General features: G+C 37.7%; 1 protein-coding gene across 1 annotated transcript in view; it reads left to right on the forward strand.

Annotated features, from left to right (window-relative positions):
• The first annotated feature begins 358 nt into the window (after positions 1-358).
• LOC122816566 (cytoglobin-2-like) overlaps positions 359-18,704 on the forward strand; it is a 124,424-nt gene continuing 106,078 nt past the window's right edge. Inside the window, exons 1-2 of the mRNA XM_044089429.1 lie at positions 359-566; positions 12,717-12,948. Of these exons, the coding sequence (XP_043945364.1) occupies positions 469-566; positions 12,717-12,948 (330 nt within the window). The 5' untranslated portion in view covers positions 359-468. The remainder of the gene's footprint in view (positions 567-12,716; positions 12,949-18,704) is intronic.

Raw genomic sequence — 18,704 nt, forward strand, 5'->3', positions numbered from 1 at the left:
ACAAATGTTGCTAGTGCAAAATGAATTCCAGTGCAACAATAACAGCCTGATACACTACATTTGCTAATTTGTTCATTGTTATATAATTTGAAATCAGTCTGCACTGACATCTGTTTCACTTAACTGAGGTACCATTTCATTCCCTCCTACATTAGCTAAGCCTGTTGATTCTGTACATACAATCTATAATTTCAAATGATGACAAAGCAATACTCTCTTAACTCCAGTCATAAATTACAACTACAAATAAATGAATGAAATGCCAAGTAAAAGTGGTGTGTATGTATGTGTTAAAACAGACCACTCCTACCAAAAGGGGCTGGCTTCTATCAGGATATTCGGCTGTTAAAAACAGCAGCCAGCCTCGACTCCTTGCTCAGGCAGACTTGAGGTGAAAGCTTCTCTAAGCAGCAGCACAAAAGAACTCAGCAGACCTCATTTTGCATCCTGTTCAAGCACCTTGTCAGCATGTGTTCTCTCAGCACGACTGATATAAAGAACATTAGAGACATCTGGAGTATCGTATGTCAGAACCCAGAGGAGAATGGACGAACTGTTGTAATTAGGTAAAATGGAGAGAACATTTTTATTTGGTTTATATCAGGAAGAACGGTATTCATTAATGCATGCAAATTAACATGAAATAGGTATGCTTGTCTATGTGAGTGACTATGCTTTATGTATATATGTGTGTGCATATAATATGAATATATTATATATACATATACATACACATGTACATAAAACACATTTGCATTGTGTATGCCTGTGTGTGTGTGTGTGTGTGTGTGTGTGTGTGTGTGTGTGTGTGTGTGTGTGTGTGTGTGTGTGCGCGCATGTGCATACATATGTATAAGATTTCATTTTAGATACTGCTTTTTCCACCCACGTATGTATTTAAAGTATATATTTAAAATGTATGAGTGCATCTGTCTATAACACACACACGCACACACACACACACACACACACACATAGGTGTGTTTGTGCATGTGTATGTGTGTATATATATATATATATATATATATATATATATATATATATATATATATATATGCACACACACACACACACACACACACACACACACACACACACACACACACACACACACACACACATTGTATATATATGGTGTATATCTGTGTTGGACAGTGTGTTGAAAGGCAATTTATTTGGCTGTGTGTTCTGGAAGGTATGCATAGTGAATAGTGTGAATGTCAATTGTCATTTTGTTTGAATGGAGGAAGTTCAAATATTTTTATGCCACTTGTGTGATTGGGTTGGGAATGAGGGTTTGGTCATTAGAATATGTTCTAGGTAAGGAAGAAGATTCTGTGGTATGTGTGAGTGAATGTTTGTGGGTTAGAGTAAGAGAATTTGTGTGTGCGTGTGTGTGTGTGTGTGTGTGTGTTATGTGTGCAAATATGCCACAAATTTACACATTATATATATATATATATATATATATATATATATATATATATATATATATATATATAGGGTCTATATTAGATCACCGAGCACTTAAAAAAGCGAACGGTGATTAATCGACCCTATGTAAGCTAAAGCTTACAATTTCAAACTGTCATAACAGCAATTTTTTTCCTAGGGAAAGAAAATCACTGTTCCAACAACAACAACAAAAAAAAAACATACTTTAAACATTGCATTAAGTAAGGGCTTCACCCCCCCACTTAAATATACCAACTCCGAGACCGCACTACAGTCCCGAAAACAGCAAAGTAACGAAGTGGCCAAGCAAATTCTTTCCCAGAGAAAGAATTTGCTTAAAACCCGCTTCGATATTTTGCTGTTTCAGGCTTTTGAGTTCGACCAAGACACATTCGAAAGAATATATATAGGTTCCCTTCACATGGTTGACATTTCAGAATGTCGACAGTCATATGGCCGAGACCATATGATCGACATTCGAAATTTCGACCATGTGGAACCAGCATCTCTGTACAGTGCGTAATGGTCCACACTGTAGTGCGATCTCGGAGTTGGTATATTTAAGTTCCTGGGGGTTGTGGGGGTGGAGCCCCCCATGGGGCGTGCAGGGGGGCATGGCCCCCTGCTAGCAGCATGAAGGTAAGTTTTTTTGTGTTTTTTATTTTTTCCTTTTATGGTCGACATTCTTGACATTTCAAATGTTGATCATATGCTCTCGGCCATATCAATGTCAACATTCTGAAATGTCGATCATATCTACTTCTTCTTATCGAATTTACACTTTTGGAGAATGGTAGTTCGACACCTCTTCTATGAAAATACAGTATCCCAAAACTGCACTCTTGAAAATCTCAGTTAAGCGAAACAGTTACTGTGTGAGATGTACAATTAGAGTGTGTTTGTGTACATTGCCATCCACCGTAGCAGTTCTGTTGAATGTCAGATATGCAGGTAGTTTAGAAATATTCATACAGTGGAATTTAAATGGAGATTGCACTACAGTAATAGTCAGGAAATCTACCCTTGCTGTCATAGTAGTGTGACCTTGGAGTCGGTATGTATAATTTTCAGGGGGTGTGGGGGTGCAGGGGGGCTCGCCCTCCTGCAAAAATGCTACAACATGTGTGTTTGTGAGTCTAATTGTACATCTTGCACGGTAACTGTTTTGCTTAACTGAGATTTAGAATCATGCAGTTTCAGGATGTTGTATTTTCATAGAAATGGTGTCAGTGAACTACAGTTCAGTAAAGTGTAAATCCAATAAGAAGTAGACACACACACACATATATATATAAATATATATATATATATATATATATATATATATATATATATATCCTTACCTAACAAAGTAGTGAACACTCACGAGTGAAAAAAAAAAGGATCAAAAAAGTTGAACAGCAATACAATGAAAAACAACCCATAAAATCTCCCCTGCTCCCCCATTGTGGCATGTGTGTGTGTGTGTGTGTGTGTGTGTGTGTGTGTGTGTGTGTGTGTGTACTTACATGTGTGCAGGTGTGTATGTGTGCTGCGTCCTAATAAGCTATGCCAAAGTTTTCGGAAATGTGTGTATTAGCCTGTGACTGAAGTAAACTGAACTGGTTTGATTTGAAGGGTTTGTTCAAAACATAAGAAGTAGCTGGAATAGTCTGGCAGATCTGCAAAGCATTTGAAGGAGCTTTGTGCTACCTGAAAGGAGTGCAAAGCCAAGAAGGGCCTAGTGGGATTTCTTGTCAGAACAGAAGGCTAAAAGGTATTTGTGTTAGAGAAGGCAGCTAATGAGAGCAAAACCTACAGAAACTGAAACAGACTGAACCAATTCAACAGTCATTGCCACAATAGAAGTATTTTTGAATTATTTTTGTAAAAGCAATTCTTATATTCACTTGTCTTTAGCAGTGAAACAAGACCATGTGGAGATGCGTTGTAATATGTGCATTTTGTTGGACTTAGACACTATTTGAATGCACTGGTTTCAGGTCACCAGACTGGGTGTGTGAGGCTGCTAATAGCTCTGGGCATGGTGCCAGCCTGCTCATAAAGTGTGAAGCAGACAGAGACAGTATATGAGGTGGTTGGGTAAGTTATATCTTAGTTGTTTGAATTGTTACACATATATGTGCATGAAGCAGTGAACATTTAATTTTTTGCTGAGGATCATCACTTATGTGGTTAGTGCGTGTAGGTGTACTTTGGTTCATACATCTAGTCTGCACTTCATGTACTTATCATCTATGTGGTTTTCTTTATATACTTTATATACGTATCATCTATGTGGTTTATAAGATCTTTTTATGGGCATAGGTGTGTGTTGGTTGGATTTATATTATATGCTATATTAACTGTTTCTATTCTTAAATATTTATGGAGCTGTGAAAATAATTATTTTGTTTATAAGTTTGTGTACTGGCTTTGGTTATGCTTGATATTTTTTTTTTTTTTGTGGGATAGTGCCAAAGAAATTTCTAACTTTCACGTTTTGTTCTATGCCTTGGCTGGCATGTGATGTGTTAAGAAGTAAAATCCAAAAGGCCAGTCCTTTAGAACTACTTTTTGATTGTACATTGTGCCATGTTGTCCAGGTTACACTTGGACCAATGACACGAAGCACCAGGTTAGTGTCAGTGGCGGCTGGTGACTTCAAATCAAAGAGGGGGGGCTGCAGGAGACAGCTGAATAGGTGCGGCCAAATGGAAAGGGGTGTGTCCAACTAGAAATGGGTGGAGCTATGTTCAAAACCACAAAAACTGGGACTTTAATTAAATACGCTGCCCTGGGTGCCAAACTGTTATGATGAGAGTCCAATCAAAACAAAATGAAGTGGAGAAGAAAAAAAATAGTTCAATGCATTGGCTACATGACAGCTTACTTAATATCTAAATGGAAACAAAAAGATTGTGAGGCATGAAAAAATAAATTAAATGCATTATTGGAATGTCAGTTGAAATCAAGTATAAAAAAACAAGCAGCACTCAACTCAAACCACTTCTCCTTGTACTGCAGTTCTAATTATAATTTATATTCAGCTTTATAAAAGTACCAAGTAACATACTGAAAGTTGCAATCTCTGTGATACTGATTACCCCCACTTGTAAAAATGTTTCTACTACAAAAAAAACTGCAGCCTGACAACAACTATCTACTTGTTTCATGGGGAAAACATGATCAAAGTAAAAAATGAACAGCAAACAACGAACAAGCTCAAGATAAACTGCTTTAAAGGATTACTGCTCAGGTTATGGACCACATATGATAGATTGGCATTCTGTTTAATTTATGGGTAAAGCCTGAAAAGATGACTATAGGTCTCCAACAAATGTAATGAGTTTCTGAAAATACTGTAATCCTGTCCTTTATTACAAATACTGCCATATGCATTTCAATACCTAAGGCTTATACGTTATCTAGTTATGTAAATATACTCTGCATGGCAACAATAAAAAGGCTTTCAATGTTGATAATTCTTTAACAGTATGCTTATTAAAGCTTACTTGCATCTTATAATCTCAGACAAGCTTACCTGATGGTCATTAAAGCATTGCTACTTAAACACAGAGCAACAACCACTGCAACAACATGGATTTTCTGAATAAAAAGAAGCATAAATCAACAGTATAAAAATATGACAGAACACCAAAACATTCTGCAAAATCAAGGACAGATGAAAAGCCACTGTAGTACTTGTGTCTACCTTGGATGGGAGGATACTTTGCACACTTACACTGCATAACTGCTCCTTGCCTTGCTCGGACACATCCAGAGTCACTACATGGGGGAGTGGGGTACGACAAGTATGTCATAATTTGAAATGTCTCTGGCTGATGGTGATAGCCCTGACACATCTGTCATACCTCTCAACGTCTTAGCAAGAAATCTGAAAAAATTCATAAATAGAAGTGGGACAAAGGTTCAAAAATAAGGACAACTTTTAAATATTGCTCTTATAAACTTAGAAAGATAATAGAATAGTAAGTCTTGCATTAGTATGAATTTTCTGAATGGTATGAAATCTGAAACTCAGGTGTCTGTCATTATTTTCTAACTTCAGTCTTTAATGATTTGGCACTAATTTGCCAGAAAACCACAATGTTATGAAAAACGGACCAAAATATGATGCAAAAATATAAAGTAGCCACACAATACAGCTGGCAACCTGTCAAAGAAGGGACACTTTTTTAATATTAGTACTGTTAAGTTGAGCAGCTGACAAAATAAGAGAATCTACATGCATTTTTAAAATAAAAGTAATCCATAACTCTGATCATTGCAATTATTTATTAATTGTAAACCCTCCATGTTTCTTCCAAAATTGCCGAGGGATTATTAGGGGGAGAGCAACATTTTGAGCCAAAATCGGGGACAGTTGAGAGGTTTGGATATTACCTAATTCTATAAAGCAATTAATTTGCGTATACCTCGCAACCTCTTAATGCAGGAAATCTGGACAAGGCCAAATATATTGGGGGAACAAGCAAACAGTACTAAAAATTGCTCTTGTATAAACTTAGACGGATGATAGAATACCAAGTCTGGCTTTAGCATGCATTTTTCTGAAGGGTATGAAGTCTGAAACTCAATGTCATTTACTTCATTCCTAAATGATTTGACAGAAAAACACAAATTTTATGAAGAACAAACCAAAAATAAGAAGGAAAAATCTATTCATTCTGTGAAAATCTGGACAGTTGAGAGGTACAGTTCAGCTGGAATCATTGTGCAGCAGAAATCCTACATGACAGACTTAGTTCCCTAGGTGTGGACATTAAGTACCCCCCCCCTCAAAAAAAAAAAAAAACAAATATTTAAGAGAAGTGATTGCTTTAATCTGGCTTCATGACTTCCAGTAGCATTCAGACTTAATCAGTGAAAATATTCAGTAATAAAAAAAGTTTGTGCTTGTAGACAGTTGATTTAACTGGTTCCTAATCAAGCACATCCAACCAAGAACTGGGATGGGGCATACCTGAGCTGATCAGATAATCAGTAAACACCTTCCTGATTGTATTAAATTATATTCCTTGTATAATACAGTACAGTTGTTAGAGGACATTTTAAATTAATTGTTTTGAACATTTGTCCAGAAAACAATGAAACAAAATGCATGCACCAATAATGACAAAACTGCCCAGTTCAGAACATTTCCATCATAAAAGTCTACTCAAACTTCTACAATCTATCAGTATCGGTAAATATGCACAATCTCTGCAGAAGTAAAAGTCATCTAAATAATTCCACATTAAAGAGATCTGTAACTAATGAAGAGATTGCTGCTAACAAACAACTTTATATTTCATTGTTGCATCTACAAATAATGTGCCTGTTGCCCTTGAGGAATTAATTGTCTATGTTACATTAAAAAATGATAAGCTAGTAATATTGCAATAGGGAATGGATGGTAAATTGATAACAGGTTCATAGTTGCTAGGTATCTCCACCAAAGAGGACATTCTCAGGACTACAGCATCCACCCCCTTTAAAAGTACAACACAGTACAGTATCAGCAATGCATCTAAATACTGTGGGAGTAGAACTCACAGCCTTCTGCATCAAAAGCAAGTATTCAACCTGTTATGCTATTAACAATGCAAGCCAACTCAGTATAAGCAGCACTAAATTTCTCTTCCCCTGAAGCTCTCAGCTCCTTGTAAAATCCACTCGACACAACTGTATCTCTCAACTTTGCAGCACAAGAAATGTGGAAAAAGCCAAAATTTATTGGGGGGATAAAAGCCCAAAAAACAGGGACACATTTTAAACATTGCTTGTATAATCTTGGAAAGTTGCTAGAATAAAATGATATGTTACCACCATGCATTTCACTGCCAAGTCTTAAGCCCAGGACCCTGTGCACTACAGTCAGAGCAACATACCACTATGCCATATAACCTCTTTCTTGAAAGCAGGAAGACTGAAACTTAGATGGCTATCATTTCATGAATTCAGTTCTCACCATAGCTCTCAACCTCTTAGGACGAAACACCTGGACAAAGCCAATAATGGGGGAATACAGCCCCCAAACATATTCAGTGAAATCAGTTCTTGCCATGGCTCTCAACCTCTTACCACAAAAAACTGGACAAAGCCATTAATGGGGAAACATGGTACCAAAAATAGGGACAATTTTCAAATATTGATCTTATAAACTTAGAAAATTTCTAGAATAAAAGGTTTTGTGTTACCATGTATTTTCTGAAAAATATGAAGTCTAAAATTTAAATGTCTGTCATTATTTAGTGAGGTCACTGATTACAAAATTCCAGTAAACTACAGATTTTGTGAGGAACAGAGCAAAAATATGAGGCAAAAATCACAAACACACACACACACACACACACACACACACACACACACACACACACACACACACACACACACACACACACACACACATCTTCTGAAGTAGAACTGCATTCCCATGTTGATTCCCTTAGTGAGAACACACATACAGCTTTTGAAGTAGACCAGTATAATTCCTGTGTTCTGATTCCCTTAGAGAGAGCACACATACAGCTTCTGAAGTAGACCAGTACCTGTATAATTCCCATGCAAGCAGCAGCACCACTCATATCTTTCCTTGCAGCTGAACCCTATTCCCTTACCAAGAGTGGTATAATTCCCGTGCAAGCAGCAGCACCACCAATTTCTTTCTTTGCAGCTGAACCCTATTCCCGTAGGGAGAGTGCAGTATAATTCCTGTGCTAGCAGCACCAGTATATTTCCTTGCAGATGAACCATATTCCCTTAGCGAGAGCGTGGTATAATTCCCGTGCAAGCAGCACCAGTATCTTTCCTTGCAGCTGAACCATATTCCCTTAGCGAGAGTACAGTATAATTCCCATGCAAGCAGCACCAGTATCTTTCATTCCAGCTGAACCATATTCCCTTAGCGAGAGCGCGATTCCTGGGAACTAATCAGTGCTGTCTATTCGTGTACGTGATGGCAGATGTAGCAGTCTGATCTCCTTCCAGTCTATGCGGTTGTAACCACATAGACATCTGGGCATTTGTACACACTGACTTCTCTGTAATCTGGACTGGTTAAATGGCAGTCCAGATAGGAGCAAGCACGTGGGGGACTCATTTTACATTTTTGTTTCCTTTCATTTTGCGGCTGGGGTGCTGCAGTCCAGTAGCATGACCTACCCCTGGTTAGTGTCCATTAATAAAAAAATACAGTGACCTTTCTCACAGATCAGTGTTAAGACTAATGTATCTTCATACATTGCAGACAATGTATGCTTTTGTTTGTGAGCTGTATCAAGTTATGCTTTACTGTCTATGCAGAATAATTAATAGCAACAGAGAATGCAAAAACTGGGCCTCATTTGTTTAGCGGACAGATTACACCCACTTCCAAATTATTAATGTGTGTATGTGTTTATAATATATATATATATATATATATATATATATATATATATATATATATATATATATATATATAAAACTGAGAGCAGTTCTTCTCAGTGTACATTTCTTTCTACATGCATATTCATGACTCTTTGATAATTGATGACTTTTGAAATGTATCAACTAAGGAACTTTCTTAAGGTTCATAGATGCAGCAGTGTAATTTGTTGGCTATTGCTTTGGTCTCTTGTTTAAAATGTACTATATTTAATTCCAGGAGTAGCTTTGCTACTTTTTACTGTCAATTACATTCTATGTAATGTCTTTCATTGGGTCTATATTACGTTGTCGAAAAGGCTTTCCATCGAATGCCTTTTCATCGATCCTTAAATAGCGAAGTGCCATTTCAGAGAATGACCACATCAGCGATCTTTTCCCTTGGAGTTGGTATATTTAGTTGGGGGGGTGGTAGGCATGAAGCCCCCCACTTTGTAATGTTCAAAGTGATGTGTCATTTTTTTATGGGGCAAGTGATTTTTTTCCCAGGGAAAAAAATTGTTGATGTAGGTGTTCGCTGTAATGGCACTTAACTATTTAAGGGTCAATGAAAAGGCATTCGATGGAAAGCCTTTTTAAGTATATAATATAGACCCCTTTCATATTACCTTGGCTGAATCCTAAAACATAATGCTGGCACTGATATTTAAAATGTACTATACATTTAATGACAGCTGTAACCCTCACTATGTCAACCTTTAGTAATTTCTATTCAGTGTCTTTTTTCCTTTACTTTTGTTAAATCTTATGACAATTTGTTATTATACCTGCACTACAATCACTTGTTAAATATGTTACCTTTGCTGTTTACTGTTTTAATGTACTCATTGTACTGTATTAACTTTATGTATGTTTTTGTTATGCATTGACTTTATGTATTATTTTTTTAATGTGCAGCTTTTCTCCCCAGGCCTCCACTGAAAATGGTTTTATTATAGCCCAGTGGACTATCCCTGTAAACAAATGCAAATAAATAAAGTCTTTGTCTTGTAGCTTTTTGCCTGCATGAGGTTTAAGACTGAGTAAAGGAGGCCATGAGTTCAATTTATTATATCCTCCAGCAACTGACTGGATATCCTAACTGAATTTATGGAATTTAACCAATTAGCGTTTTTGGGCTAATGTGAATTTATTGGTTCCTGCCTGGATCAGGGAGCCATATCCCCCCACCTCAATGTGGAATGACTGGACCATCTCCTACCCAGACAGAAGACTGATAACTAGTGCTTAGTCATAATTGAAGCAAAGCAGTAAAGGGAATTACCCTATTACAGCTCTCTAAAACAGTGTGTAAATCAAATTTGGCTTGAATAGTTAGATTTTGCAGAATTAAATTTTGAAAATGAGTGTTGATTAAGATGTGATTTGGAGGTACTTGATGGGATGAGCTGGAATGAAGCACATCTTTTATCTGTTAAGGGATTTTCACTGGGAAATTGTTTCAGGAATATGATAAAGTTACTATGTTAGCAACATGTTTATGTAATGATAAAGTTACTATGTTAGCAACATGTTTATGTAATGATAAAGTTGCTATGTTATCATCATGTTTAGGTCAGCTGGTGCCCTAGCAAAAGGCTCCATGGCACCCCCCCCCATCACACTACCCGGTGCCCCCATCCTGGTGTACCTACTCAAATAAATACTGGAAACGTGCCCCTGCTTGAGCGGCGCCCTAGGCAGCCGCCTAGTTGGCCTATGCCTAAGGTCAGCTATGATACCTTGGTGTAACTTTTCTGAATCTGGCCCAAATGCTTTATTCTGCTAAAATTATTAAACATTCCTGTGCAGAGTTGGAAAAAGAAAGCCTCAAGACACACACAAATAAGTTAATACTTAGCATTTGTCCTTGGCTACTGGATGTTCTGAAACAAAATCCTGATGTGTTATTTTTACAATATGCATGTCACACTGTACAGTAGCATACCATTAATTGTTATAATCTGAAACTGGAACACATTTGAATATATGGCAGCTTGGTGATGTATGTGTGTGTGTGATGTTTGTTGGCATAACATGAAAAATGTAAAATGCAATTAATCATGGCTCAGGTGAAATGAGATATGATGGATTCTATTCAAGCCTAGCTTGGACATTGGATCACCAAAACCTCATTTTCATAGTTACACCTAGCTAAAAAAAGAATAAGCAAAGTGAACATGGCTGTACCAGAACAGGACAATGCAAAAAAAAATGGAGTGGAGTGAGTACTTTTGTCTACAATGTAGCAAAAAAAATGCCTGAACTAGTGTCTTACATGGAGAGAAGGATCTGACACTAATGATCATGAATGGGGTGTAAATATATCAGGCCATACAGTTCATATGAGTGGCAAAAAAGATACAATATAAAAGAGAATTCAGCATATCTTTTGTCTTATGGAAGGGATTAAAACAACAGAACCAATTAAATGAGAGGAGGGAAGGCACTCTAGAGAGCACTAGAAATGGCAACATTGTCTTTGCAGATGTCATAAATGCCCTGGAAGGGAAAAACAAAGGAATAGTACACACGTCTGTGAAACTTAAAAGGAGCTCAGACAAACAGCACATGCTAACATTCGGTGAGGAGCTGCCAAATCTTCACAATGGACAGTCTATGGTGGAGTTCAGCATAATTTCTATGTAACAATTGCAAAGATTAGGGATTTCACTTTATAGGGAACTGAAGACCTACTTGATGCAAAGAAGTGTACAACTGTATCCTTTGACAAGCAGGACTCCCCTTGTAACTATCACAATGATAACACATTTGGGGTGTATCATGGAAGTGAGCTGCAGTTTCTAAGTCTGTAGTTGTTAAGCAAACCAGAGACACACAACTCTCCATAACAACCAGCGAGGAGTTGTTTCATCTATCTGTATATCGAAGTCACTACCTCCTGAGGTAGTCACATTCTTGATCTCTTGGTTTAGTGAGGGTTCTCAAGAGGAGTCTCCAGGAAGCTGCATGGGAAAGATGAAAGCAGTCTGGAAGGTGTCCCTGAAACCTGAAAAGAGATAGGAGCTTTTACTCTGTAAAAGAGAAGTTATGGCAATTAGTCCTACCTGCCTGGGGGGAAGTGACTGATATCTGTTAATACTGTTTATTTTACTGTACAGCTTTGTTGAAAATCCTGCATAACCACAGTAAAGGAATACTAGGATTATAGTGATGACAATAAGCCACATTTAACTGAACTTTGGAAAGAATCTATGGACACTTGAATTTATGGACTTGCATTTTTTTTAATCTGATTGAGCCATGGTGGTGCAGCGGTTAGCGTTGTTGCCTCACAGCAAGAGGTTCTCCCATTCATTTCTTAGCTGGAGCGCCTTCTTTGTGGAGTCTGCATGTCCTCCCCGCAGTCAAATGATGTTAAAGACATGCAGGTAGGTGCGAGCGTGAATGGGTGTGCCTTCTTTGAAGATTCTGTGTCGGGCTGGCAACTCAGCACTGTAAAAATCTACTGCCAATCATGAGCGGGCAGGAGTTCCGCTGTGGCGACCCCTAACCGGGAAAAGCCGAAAGTCTTTATTTTTTTTTAATCTGATGAGCAGTGCATTTATCTTTTATATTGTTCCCTATAATTTTTGCAAGAAAACAATTCTTTATTCACCCTTATAAATAAACCTCAACTAGAGACTGCTTTTTGTTACATTTTATATACATAATTTTAATATATGCATGTAAACAGCTACCTGTAATAACTTCATAAGAAGAACATGTTCATGCTTCACTCTGATGTGCACTTGAAAACAGTCTGCTAATGTTAAACATCTACAAACCACAATGGTGGCTCATAAACATTTACCATAATTAGCAGTACATGTAGCAAAAAATTATCATTTTGCATTTCTTTTTCATTTTAGACTTTTTTTAGATTATCCACAGACCAGAACATATTTCAAGAACTTTAAAAATATTGACACTGAAGAAGGTATAAAAGAAAGCAGACAAGTCAGACAACATGGTCGGAGAGTGGTAATGCTACTGAGCAAAGTCATTGAGTGTCTGGAAGACTGGGATAAAACATCAACTCTTTTGTCCGAATTGGCAGACAGACACCAGCAGCATCATAAAGTAGAAGTTGTGAACTTCAAGGTATGTACTGTCTATTCCAGATTCAGACTATTATCTATCCAGTAAAAACTAAAAGAAAATTCTAGCCAAGCAAGAATTTCCACTGTGTGATTTCTCAAACCTCATGTATTAGAGGCATGTGGGATATATGCAAATGACCCTTAAGAACATCAGGTGTTTCAGCTATATGGTGATTCTGAATGCCCATGACTTTTTTCTTTTTAAGTTGTTTAATGGGAAAATTCAGGCCAATAAAGCCAAACCTTTAATACATGAGGTTTAAGGAATCACACAGTGGAAATTCTAGTTTGGCTAGAATTTTCTTTTAGTTTTTACTGATTGTTTTTCTGTGTGACCTTTTTACTCGATATTATCTATCCAGAAAAAAAAAATATCGGGTAAGTTTGATAATGTCAGCAGAACTCTGTATATGAAGAAATATGTTATGCTATCAAAGGAATATTTTTAGATCTAGAGTCATGCCATTTTAAGTTTAGCGGTGAGCGAGCTGAATTTATATTGTACCATATCTGTAATTTCATCAGTTCAAGCATTTGACACACCTGCAGTATGAAATAAACCAAGAGGTCCCTAAATGACTCAAAACATCTAGTGCTTTATGAGTTATGAGAAGCATTAAAAACAAGCAATAATTTTAGAAATGGTTTCAGATTATTTTACAGATCATTAGTACAAAGAAAGAAGAAACAAAAAATAATGGGTAACTTTGTTGCTTAAAAAAACTCCTATATGGCACTTTTGTGAAAAATTGTCATTGTCATTTCCAGTTAAGAATACAATGTATCTAATAATAAATGGCATAAATTAAAAAGAAACTCATTACTTACTTGGAGAGTGAGATTATGATTTTAATTCTATTAATTTCTGTTTTTGTTAACTGTACTTGTAAGGTACTGTAGCCTGTTTCTTGGCTTGTAGCTGGAAATGAACCCTGGATTGGTTTGTAAGTGTGTCACAGCTACTGATTAATTCTCAGAACTTAAATAAATAAAGTAATACCTCACCAGGATAATGACATCACATGTCTAGAGTCTTATAAGATTAAAGGGTATATTTTTGGTTACTTACAGTGATACATGAGATGTGGATGTAGGTCATACCTCTCAACCTGGAAACATCAAAAATTTGGACAAAGCCCATGAAAAATAGGTACATATCTGTACACTGATTAACATATAATTTGCATACATAATCATGCAACCCCGCCCACTCCAGTGGAATTGTGAGATGCCAAATTTCAAATGTAAACTGAAGAACAGACAACCAAAATATGGCACCAGAGTCCCCCTGCAGCCATTCCAATGTCCCATTACCACACACACACACACACACACACACACACACACACACACACACACACACACACACACACACACACACACACACCCTTCCTTTCTGACCATATTACTACATACATTTCAGTGATAATCCATTGGAGCCTCCAGTCTTCCCAGAGCGATAAATCCATTCCTTGTTCCTTCCAGCTTCTAAATAAAATAAATCCATGCCGTTCGACGACCGTTTCACCATAAATCCTTCCTTGGCTGCTAGCAAAGTGTTTCACCATAAAATAATAAATCTATTCTTTCCAGCCTTCTAAATAAAATAAATCCATGCCGTCTGATGGCCCTTTCACCAAAATAAATCCTTCCCGCTCGCAAACCATTTAAATCACCCGGAAATACGCCGTGAGCAAGCTCGATTCCAACAGGCTGGTAGTCTTGATGAGCTGACGTCATCGCACATGCTCAAAGCATGAAAAATAAAAAAAAAGAACAAAAAAAATAAAGGAAAAGAAATCGGTAATGAAGGGGTGCCACTCGGGAATCATAGCACCCCATTATTTGGACCCCAAAACTCAGTAAAAAATAAGTAATTCGGGACAGTTGGGAGGTATGATGTAGGTCTGATGATATGAAATGAAAAACAAAGATGGCCTCCCGATAAAGTAATACTCTTCATAGCACTTTGGTGCCTTCCCATGGGGAATGATCTAATTAGCCCAACATGGAGTATAATAATTCTATATCAATCATTTCGAGTGTAGATACTACAAAATTACTTTTGGTATTTTAGATCAGTATTTGTTCAGTTTCAGGCTACAGTAATTATTTGATAGGCACAGTAATATGGACAGTTGAGCCCTGAACTATTATTACATGTCTGTATAACATGCTTATAGCTCCTTTTTACATCAGCTTCTCTCATCATATATGTGTGGGTGTGTGTGTATCATAACATAGAAAATGTAAAGCAATGAAATGCATCTAATCAGAAAAAAACATAAAGTAAAATCCCATAGAAAATACTAATCAGAAGCAATGCATCAAAATAAAATACCATAGAAAATACAATCCTTACAATTCAGAAAGGCTTAATCTGAAGAAGAAGCCTTATTTTGGAAGGTGTCCACCTTTAAGTTTTTCTAATTCATATACGGCTTTCTAATTCATATACGGCTATACTGCTGAAGTTTTCCCTTCATGGGGGCCTCAGCACTGATGGCAGTCTCACTGGAGACTAATGCAGCATTCCAGAGAAGTGGCTATTGTAATTAGCTATGTGCTGTTTCCTGGAAATGTCTGCAGTTCCTGAGTTCCTAAGCTGTGCAATTCAATAACATTTTGTTTTAGAAGGAAAAAATTGCTGTCAGAAGACAGCTGTCACCCATTCACTTCCATGGAAGTACTCACAGTGAAGGTAAGTCCAGTGAAGCTTTGGAGGTATGTCAGAGTGTGTGTGCACATATGTGGGCTTGTCTGTAGGGGTATGAATGAAATTGCTTGCATGCAGGCATGTGTGTATATATGTTTGGGTGTGAGTGTAGGTGTGTACATGATTGTGTCCATGAGTGTGACTGAGTGAGTACACAGGGGCTCATTCGCAGAGGAGTGGATCTAACTGTGTATGTGGGAATGTCTGGAAATGTGCATGTTAAGAGTGTGTGTATGTGTGTGTGTGTGGGGGGGGGGGGACGCATGCCTGGATGTCTGAATGTGAATGTATGTGTAAGGGTTAACCCCTGAGAATAGCACCAACACTAAAACTTCTTAACAGCTGTACAGAAAAAGTCAGAACATCACCAATTCTGGCTGTTCATGCTACATCATTGCCAGCCATTTATATCAAATGTTAATGTGAAATGCTTAATATGGAAAATGGAAATGTATAGTGATCTCTCTTTCCAATAATCAAACTTATAGTCAGTGTTAAACTGCAGAGGATTTCAAACTACTACTCTGAAAAGAATGTATGTGAAATTAAAATGTAATATATTTTATTAGATATAACTATTAGTAACATTTTATTTTACAAGTTTCATCAGCAACAAAACAGTAATGTTGTATTGTGCACAGTACTATAACATGACTGAAGTGAAATTGTATTTTTTTTTACTGTCGATGCTAACAAAATATTGCAGACAGGGTACAGGATCCAGTCATATCTTATAGACACCTGCTTCTGTTTCATCAGTTGTGTGTAGTTTTGTGTACTTACATATAAAACATCTTAAAATACCACCAAAACCAACTGTGTGTGTGTGTGTGTGTGTGTGTGTTTTGTGGGTGTGTGTGTGTGTGTGTGTGTGTGTGTGTGTATGTGTGGTGTCCCCACATATCCTTCACTTATGTATACTAACTCCATGGTCACACAACACCAATAAAATTTTTTAAACTGCACTACATATTCGCATAAAGTAAGCCATGGTGGTGCAGTGGTAGCGTTGTTGCAAGAGGTTCTCCCGTGCGATTCTTGGCTGAAGCGTCTTCTGTGTGGAGTCTGCATGTTCTCCCCATGGTAGAGCGGCGTTCGAAAGACATGCATAGAATGGGCGTGCCTTGGTTGAAGGTTGGGTGTCGAGCTGCCACCTCGGCACTCGTACAAAATCTACTGCCAATCATTAGCGGACTGGAGTTCCGCTGTGGCGACCCCTAACCGGGAAAAGCCGAAAGAAGAAGAACAACAACAACTACACATTCGCATAAATAAACTTGGCTAAACTAGTAACTCGGTAAATGAAACAATCAGTATGACACTCACTCCACACATTGGATAAAAATCATTTCCATGAAATGCATGTAACCCAGCCTACCCTAGCAGGCTCAGATGAGGTCACTGCAGATATGATCAAGATGTTGGATGAGTTAGGGGAGAAATGGCTCGTGAGGGTACTCATAGCACTATGGATAGAAAGGTGTATCCCAGAGGATTGGAGAACAAGCTAGTGCCAGTGCACAAGAGCAAAGAGGACATTAACAACTATGGGTAGTAGACATGTATCAAACTCCTATGATTGTTCGAAGTCCCAGAAACATTGGAAGATTTATTGCAGGCTATGTACAAGGACTCATTGTCACAAGAACAGACAGTGTACACACTCACTAAAGGGTTCCCAGTGAGAGTGGGTGTGCATCAGGGTGCAGCTCTAAGCCCACTGCGGTTTATACTGCAGATGAACTACATTAGCAAACAGGTTGGAGGGGAAAGATCAACAAAGCTGCTCTATGCAGACAAGATGGCATTACAAGCAGATGCTGAACAAGAACTTCAGCAAATAATAGTGGAATGGAATGCAAATCTGAAGGCACATGAGATAAAACTGAGTACATACAAGACAGTTGTTATGAAAGCAAATGGGGGAAATCAGAAACAGATGAAAAATGATTCAGAAGGGAAAATAATGGAGCAGTTTAACAACTTGAATTATCTGAGAGGGGTGGTTGAAGAGAAAGGAAGTCTGAATGAGGAGGTCAAAGCTAAAATTAGAGAGGCTGCAGCCAACTGCCAGAGTATCAGGTTAGTGTTTGACAGAATAATGCCAAAGAAGCTGAAAAGTGAGGTATACAAAACAGTGGTGTGACCAGTACTACTGTATGGTGCAGAAACCTGGGCAGTAAAGGCAGAGCAGCTGAGGAAGCTACAGGTTACAGAGATACATACTGAGGGACAGATGAAAAAATTATAATATCAGAGCAGATGCCACAGTAGTTCCAGTTACAGAGAAAGTCAAAAAGAACAGATTACAGTGGTCTGGGTACAAGTGCAGGAATGCAAAAAGCAATTTGGTGACAAAGATCAGGGTGAGACAGGAAGAAGGTAAAGGAATGCATTGCATGAGAAAAGATTTGTGACAGTCACAGGCATGACTGTCAAAGAAGGTAAGAGAGATGGACTGAATATGAAAGAGGTGGTGACAGTTCATGTGACACCCCAACCCTGTGTAGAAAAATGGGAAGAACGGAGTTCATGATGATGTGTGTGTGTGTGTGTGTGTGTGTGTGTGTGTGTGTGTGTGTGTGTGTGTGTGTGTGTGTGTGTGTGTGTGTATGTATTCTTGCCTTTGCCATCTGTTTAAATCTTGCAGTTTCACTAATTATTGTTATATTTTATTTATTTGCTTGCATTTGTTAACTGGGATAGGACACTAATCCATGTGGACCTTTTTCCTGAGTCATCCTGTGAGCAATGTCTCATGCAGTCAGTGTGTGTTGCCTTTGAACCATGGCAGTGGTGTCACAAATGCAATACAGGCAATTAATGCAGAAACACAATACAAAAGTGTGCTTCTACAAGGTGCGCAAATAAAAAGAACTTTAATGTTGGGAAGAACATTTCTAGTGGGTCATGGCACTAGCACTGTTGGAAAGAGTGTCCCAAGAGAATCCATTTTAAACTTTATTACTGTTATCAAGAGCTGAAATGGAAGATATCCTTGTAAACCAGAATGTGGATTTAAAAGAAATAATTCTTAAAAC

The sequence above is a fragment of the Protopterus annectens genome, chromosome 12.part0, assembly GCF_019279795.1.
Source record: "Protopterus annectens isolate FY-2018-M chromosome 12.part0, PAN1.0, whole genome shotgun sequence".
In the NCBI taxonomy this organism is placed as follows: Eukaryota; Metazoa; Chordata; order Ceratodontiformes; family Protopteridae; genus Protopterus; species Protopterus annectens.